This window comes from Morus notabilis, unplaced genomic scaffold, assembly GCF_000414095.1.
Source record: "Morus notabilis unplaced genomic scaffold, ASM41409v2 Scaffold42, whole genome shotgun sequence".
NCBI lineage: Eukaryota > Viridiplantae > Streptophyta > Magnoliopsida > Rosales > Moraceae > Morus > Morus notabilis.
Genome location: NW_010360565.1, coordinates 945,827 through 953,421, shown reverse-complemented (window position 1 = coordinate 953,421; position 7,595 = coordinate 945,827). Strand labels below are relative to the sequence as shown.

Genomic DNA, 7,595 nt, shown 5'->3' with positions numbered 1-7,595 from the left:
AGTATTTAATTTTAGAATTTCGTAATTCTAAAATTCCCATTTTGCCCTCTGTGTCTGGCAGAATTACTAGGACGACGCGGGGACTAATGGACCTATAATCCCGAGCTCCAATAAAATTAATAATCAATTAAACACTTTAATTAATTAATTAATTCTATCAATTCCAATAGTTACTCCACTGTAAACTTAGAATTGAACTCTCGAAATTATAGATATTAATTACTTCTAAACTGTGAAGTGTCCATTTGATATAGTCATTGCATTTAGATCAACCCTCCATAAATAATTCATAATTAAAGTCAGGTAGAATCCGTTAACCTCTCTAATTATATCTTCATCCTTAAGTACCATTGATTCTCTAGTGGATAGTGATTCATAAAACACATTCATGAACCATAGCGCTCTTACTAATCCAAGTACCGAATCAATACTCAAGAGAATTATTTATCTACTTCTTTCTCAAAAAGGAATGGATTCCATCTCGTATAATAACATTCCCGGCTACCTATTTCATCATGTCTCTAAAATACAAAGAATAGGCTTCAGGGTCTCGGAATCCGTACCGAGTAAATCAAAAGACATAAATCCATAAATAGGAGTTTGTTAAGAACTCAGGATTAAGATCATTCTATATATGACCATCGGTAGACTAAATTAGAATTTCTATGCTTAACAGAAATTATTAGAAATTCATATTGTGTCAGTGTCCCTGTTCCACACTATCCCATTATGCGAAATACACTCATTCAATATCTCACCATATTTACAGTGCGGATAGCACCGTTCCATCCTAAATGTGAATGACATATATTAATAATGTTTTAATTAAAGATTCTGAACTTTAATTAAATTCATTATGAACAACATTTTTTATTATTATCCTTAAACATTATCCTCTCATATATAACACTTATATATAATGTTTAAGGTTACATAAATGATCACAGAATTTTCATTTGATATTCATAAAATATTCATATAGATATGCACATAAAATAATGAATAAACTCTTTTATTAATTAAATAATAAATATCATATTACATCTCATGCTTCTGGGACACTATTTCCAACAAATAATCAGTTATCTCTCCCTTTCTCTCTCTCTCTCATTTTTGTCTTTTGGTTGTGTTAGACTTGTCTGACACTGATACAACTACAATCTTCCGCATTTCTTTGCTTCGTAAATAGTAAGAAACAAATAAATCCTAAACAAAACAGAGGAATTTCATAAACACGAGTATTACAAGAAGCAATGGATAGTTTGTATCTGAAAATAGGGATTCATGCAATATCGCCGCCGATCTCGGTGGCCGAAGGAGGCCTCGTGGTGGGGAAATCAACGGCAACGATGACGACGCCGTTTTTGAGATTCTCGTTCAAGTATCCATTGAAATCGTTTTAGCCTGGAAGAGGAGGAGGAGAAGGTGGATATGATGGAACTTGCCATGGATGAACGAGGTGGGGGAAAAAAAGGAAACAAAATGGGAACGAAAATGGTGAATTTTTTCAATGAAAATGGAGAATTATCTGATTAGGAGGGTATAAGCGTAATTGCGCTTTCAATTCTCACTAAATAAGTGACACGTGATAATTTCGTCACTCATTGTAACAGACATAACAAAATTCAGGGGGAACGAATGTTATTTTTTTAAAATTCAGGGGGCAAAGTGTTACAACGGTCATAATTCAGGAGAATTTTTAAAATCAATCCTTATTTTAGTGATGTCAAATTTTGATATTTGTAAAATTTTTCAAAAATGCTCTTAAAAAATTTTCAAACTTAGTGTTGTTTTTCAACTTTATTATTTAAATTTTGCTATATGGGCCGGGATACCTAACAAATGCCTATTGGGGGCGTTTAGTATGCGGAAATCAGTGGGAATCATATTCTCAGGAAAGTGATGGAGGGTAATATGATTCCTATGAATAATACGTTACTGTGTTTGGTTCCATACATGAATCTTTTTCAAATTCCCAAGAATATTATATTACTGTGTTTGGTTGTTCGCATGGAAGAAGATCCATAATAATAATAATAATAATAATAATAATAATAATATTATTATTAAAATAATAATAATATTATTATTATATATTATTATTATTGAAAATAAAAAAATATAATAATATTATAATAATATTATAATAATAATAATATTTTCATGATTTTGAGATTTATGAGAATTTGAATAACACTTTGTTAGATGGTATTCAAATTATCTTAAAATGAGAGAAAGTAAATCCTATGGTAATCACTTTCTTGAGAATCTAAAAATTATAATTCTTATACCAAACATAATAATATTGCAGATTTCTATTCTCATTCTTAAGATTACTGCATATTAAGCGCCCCTTCGAGGCTATCAATTTTGGGCCGATGTAAGCCCATTATAACACATTCGGACAAGAGAGGCCCAATTAGAACGAATCAAATAAAATCAATGCTTCTCCTTCTCTCGGCTGCTCGCCAAAAAACCCTAGATTTCGCTCCGCTTGTGTGCTCCGTCTCGCACTCTCTTCGTCAGATCCGTGGAAGCTTCTAGAGAATGGCGAGCGAGCACACAGTGTTGCAGTTTTCGTCGTCGAGCTTGTCGGCGAAGGTCCACCCTCTCGTCATCTTCAACATCTGCGATTGCTACGTCAGACGCCCCGACCAGGCCGAGCGCGTCATCGGAACCCTACTCGGCTCCATCTCCCCCGACGGAACCGTCGATATCCGCAACTCCTACGCCGTTCCTCACAATGAGATCAGCGACCAGGTTTTCTTCTTCTCTCCGTCGTAATTTGTATCAATTTTGCGGCTTCTCTTTTTGTTTACGTTCGATTCTCTCAGACGTTTTGAGCAATTTCCATAGCTGGGATTAGTGATTTTAGGTTTGTGGGATTGGTCTATCGTTATCTATTATGAGCAGCCTCGCATAATTTTCTTAAATAAATTTATTTCAGATTAATCGTATTGCAATTCGGTTTAGTGTAGCCAATGATTTCGTTTTCCTTTTCAATACGGAAAAAATGAAAGTTGGAATCTTTTGTTAATTTTCACCGATTTTCGACTTTCTAGCGTTTGTGTTACCTAGTGTTAGCAGACTAATGGGAGAAGTGTTGTTTAGGTTTTTGTTGGAGTTGAGAAAGTGGTAGCTTTATATTTTAACGAGGATTTATTAATTGGTTTATAATTGCGATTTGATATTATGATTAATTTGGAAGTCACTGTAATTCCCTGCTTAAAAGTTTACAAGCTAGTAATACCTGGCAGGTTTGCAAAGTGAAAATTTCCAAGGGTCTTTTATTTTCCCCCTGGTTTCGAAACAATAGTTTAAATAAGACTTGGAATGTTCAATGTGTTTAGAATAGAATGGATTTTAGATTCACTGGAGCTGGGTGGTTATATAATATTTGATACTTTACTCTTAAATCAGACTTTTCTATATTGCTTTTCTGTATTCTTTCTAAATTCTAAATTCAAGGACCAACCATTTTACTAAATCACAGAATAGGGAAATACGCTTGATAACTTGTAATGTAATAGAATTTTTATTTGACGTCCTTATCTGTTTGTTTACTTTTCTGCAAGTCAAAACAGAAGTATTCAAATCTCTTTCGAAGCACTGCACTTGCAATTCGTGGTTTTTTATGCTTGTTATGACTGTCATGATTGTTCCTAAGTAATATCAGTAAAATTTCTAGATCTTCTTACGTTATTTATTATTTGTTGTCCTTTATTGTGGTTGCAGGTTGCTGTGGATATTGAGTACCACCACAATATGTTGATGTCCCACCAGAAGGTGAATATATATTTTTTTTTTTTTTATTTGTTTAATTTTTTGAGTAATTTACTTCTTGTTTTCTTGGAGTCTGATCCCCACATGCTCGTATATTAGAAATTTGTTTTGCTGATTGTTCACGTTAATGAACATGTTTCAATGGAATAAGCCCTTCATGCTTGTTGCAGGTACTCAACAGGATTAGGAGTTAACAGTGGCAGTCAACTGATCCACGAATTTTACTCTAGAGAAGTTCCCAACCCTGTTCATTTGACTGTTGATACTGGGTTTAATAATGGAGAGGGTACAATTAAAGCTTATGTTTCTGTAAATTTATCTCTTGGAGACCGGCAAATTGCTGCGCAATTTCAAGAGATTCCGTTGGATCTTCGTATGGTTGAAGCTGAGCAAGTTGGATGTATGCATTTGCTTAACCTTATCACTCTTTATGTAACTTTTTTATATTTATAATCTCCTACCCGGGGTGTATTGACACCTTCATTTACGGTTTTTCTCTATTGATAGATTAAATTACTTATTTTTGCTGATGATATAGTTTTAGTTGATGAACATAGGGAAGGAGTTAACCGTAAGTTAGAACTGTAGAGACAGACTCTCGAGATGAAGGGATTTAAGTTAAGTAGGACGAAAATTGAATACATGCATTGTAGGTTTGGTAACTCAAGTAATCAGAGTGATGGAATTTCTTTAGATGGTGTGGAGATTGGGGCTTCTAGGAAGTTTAGATACCTTGGGTCTATAGTGCAGTACAAAGGAGATATAGAAGAGGATATTCAACATAGGATTAAGGCAGAGTGGGTTAAGTGGAAGAATGCTACGGGAGTTTTATGTGATGGCAAGATGCCTATTAAGTTCTAGAGAACTGTAATCCGCCTAGCTATGTTATATGGTAGTGAATGTTGGGCCATTAAGAGACAACATATATTTAAGATGAGTCAGAAATGCGTATGTTAAGATGGATGAGTGGCCATACGAGAATGGATCGCTTAAGGAATGAAGTTATTCGTAGTAAAGTAGGTGTCGTACCAATAGAAGATAAGGTGCGCAAAGGCCGCTTGAGGTGGTTCGGGTATGTTCAACGTAGACCGCTAGAAGCACCAGTTCGTGCTTAGGAGGACATTCTTATACCTAATACTAGGAGAGGGAGGGGTAGATCAAGAATTACGTATACCGAAGTCGTTAGAAAAGACATTCTAGATCTAGGCTTTGAGGAAAGTTTAATTTTGAACAGTGCTGTGTGGAAAAGTGAAATCCATATAACCGACCCCAATTAAATTAGGATTAAGGCTTGTTGTTGTTGTTGTTGTTGTATGTCCAAATGAGAGTTATGACTTATGGAGGTAGCTGTAATAATCTTAGAGCGTGTGATATGAAGGGGCTATACAGTTTACTTGTTTGATGTTTCTTGAAATAGTTTGACATCAATTAGTGGCAAAGTGCTCGTAATAGCTTAATTCTTTTGGGGGGTCTTATGAAATTAATACTTTTTGTTCAATGGTTTTCTTTTTGTCAAAGAGGAAGAGTTGATTTTTTTTTTTTTTTTCCAAAGCTTGTGCAAATGCCTTCTTGCCACAACCATGTCGTTCTATTTATCATGAAGTTTTCATTTCAATGCTTTTGAAGTATGCAACTATTATATTTGCATTGTGTTTTTTAACCTAGAAGTTTGTGCATGTTATTTTTCATCATTGAAAAAAGTTGACCATAGGAAACGAACACTTCTGCTGTTATGAATATGGTTGCAACATAATTTATTTTGTGTTTCACTCCACTTATTATTGTAGTAATTTCCCCAGAAATAAGTTTGGTTCATTACACTTTAATCTTGAAGTCATTGCTGTATATATGTGGATATCTATGCTGGCAATGATGTAAGGTTGTTTGGACTTGTTAATGACTGTCTGATTCGAAATTTTTTCTTCAATGAGTCCAGTTGATATTCTAAAGACTACAGCGGTTGATAAAATCCCAACTGATTTGGAAGGAATGGAGGCCTCAATGGAGCGATTGTTGGCTTTAATTGATGATGTTTCCAGATATGTTGACAATGTTGTGGTAAGGAGTCTTTGCTTTAGCTGTCCAGCCTTGCCTACTTCTGGCTTGATGTTATAACTTAAATTTGTTTTCCCTCTCAGGAAGGGAACATAGCACCAGATAACAACATAGGGAGATTTATCTCAGATACTTTAGCTTCTGTTCCCAAGTTGTCACCGATGGCTTTTGATAAGCTTCTCAATGACAGTCTGCAGGTAAAACACGATTGCTTTATTTGGCAACATCCATCATCCAATCTGGTAATTTCATATGCGAGTGTGGTTCTTAATCACTGCCCAAGTTACATGAACCCTACTTTGGATTTCTACAATATAACAATTGGGCCTGTTTGGAACTGTTTTCACCTTGTTTTTGAAAACGTTTCTGCACGTCTTTGGGGCAGGAAAATGAAAATGGTCTTCAAACGGCGCTTGGTTAGCAAATACTTTGAAAATGAGAACGAAAACAAAAAACAGTGAAAATGGCTTTGTTAAGGACATAGAAAAGGGTTGAAACTTGTTTCCCCATTTTCATTTTCATTTCTAAGCTATAACTTAATATACCTTTCTTAAAATATACCCAAACACAATTTCACCCTTTTTTTTTATACCTAAAATAATCTCTAAGAAAATTAACTAAATGCAATTTCAAAACCTCAAAACCATTCCTAAAAAGTTCTCATTTCTATTTTCATACTAAAAACAAAACATTTTGAAAACAAACACTACTAAACGGGATAATTTTGCATTTAATTTTCTGGGTTAAAGAAATAAAAGAACATAAAATGTACACTGCTATTGCTTTACTGGGTTTTAGTGGATATTCTATTAGTTAGACCTTGGTTGTCCAGCGAAGTTGTCCAATTGCCAGTGTTTTCACCTGGGTTATAAAATTTAATTTTGTATTTTTTTTTTTTCGGGTTAAAGAAATAGAACATAAAATTTATATTGCTAGTGCTTTACTGGGTTTTAGTCGATGTTCTATATCTGTAGTTAGACCTTGGTTGTCCAGGGTAGTCGTCCTATTGCCAGTTTTTTTACCTGGGTTATTAAAAGTTATCTATATCTCTCAGATAATGTTTGTTTGGTTATGTTCAGGATCATTTGCTGTTGCTATATTTGTCAAGCATCACCAGAACGCAACTCAGTTTAGCAGAAAAGTTGAACACAGCCGCTCAGATTCTGTAATTTCTGTCTCACTTTAAGGGAATATATGTAGCGGGACAAGTTAATTTGACAAGAAAAAAAAAAAGTTCTGTTTCAGCTATATGGCCAACTTCGAGAAATGTGGCCTTTTATTTGAAGAGGTGGTAATATTTTGCGTCATCTTATTTTTGCAACGATATTTTACTTCGTTTTCAGTTTAGGTAGCTTGTCCCTATGTCAAGATTGCTTTATTTGGTTTAATTATTGGAAATAAGCTCTTTTTCGTTTTTGAAGTCCAACACTAATTTTCTGATTATAGAGTACAATCCAAAATTTTATTCCTCTCTAGGATGGTTGTTGTATATATTTTTTCCCCGCAAAAGTACCGGATATCCAGTGCTAGGCGCGTAGTTGAACAAAATGCTCATGATAATCTATGTAGCATCAACTAACTTCCAAATCTAGTTGACCTATTTTATGGTTTTTGTCTCGACTGTTAAAATTGAAAAATGCTGATCAGTATTGATCACTATTTCTTGTTTTTTAAACTAAGTTTGACACGTAGATTTGTAGTTTGTTGAATTTGTGATCTTATTGGTTGTCTTAGGGCTGTTTGAAGGTCTAGTCAAA

At 34.3% G+C, this 7,595-nt stretch overlaps 1 protein-coding gene across 1 annotated transcript; it reads left to right on the top strand.

The window, feature by feature from the left end:
* Positions 1-2,444: 2,444 nt before the first annotated feature.
* LOC21409038 (eukaryotic translation initiation factor 3 subunit F) lies at positions 2,445-7,264 on the top strand. Its single transcript, XM_024164745.1, has 6 exons — positions 2,445-2,760; positions 3,736-3,815; positions 3,954-4,183; positions 5,720-5,841; positions 5,922-6,035; positions 6,918-7,264. The coding sequence occupies exons 1-6, from the start codon at positions 2,548-2,550 to the stop codon at positions 7,005-7,007; spliced, it is 849 nt and encodes a 282-aa protein (XP_024020513.1). The 5' UTR covers positions 2,445-2,547; the 3' UTR covers positions 7,008-7,264.
* The last annotated feature ends 331 nt before the right edge of the window (positions 7,265-7,595 follow it).

What these genes read in the sequence shown, in the direction of transcription:
- LOC21409038 (XM_024164745.1), top strand. Translation starts at nt 2,548, where the DNA reads ATGGCGAGCGAGCACACAGTGTTGCAGTTTTCGTCGTCGAGCTTGTCG. An exon ending in TATTTTTTTTTTTTTTATTT is followed by an intron (nt 3,816 to 3,953) that starts GTTTAATTTTTT and finishes TGCTTGTTGCAG; the next exon opens with GTACTCAACAGGATTAGGAG. An exon ending in TTCTCAATGACAGTCTGCAG is followed by an intron (nt 6,036 to 6,917) that starts GTAAAACACGAT and finishes GGTTATGTTCAG; the next exon opens with GATCATTTGCTGTTGCTATA.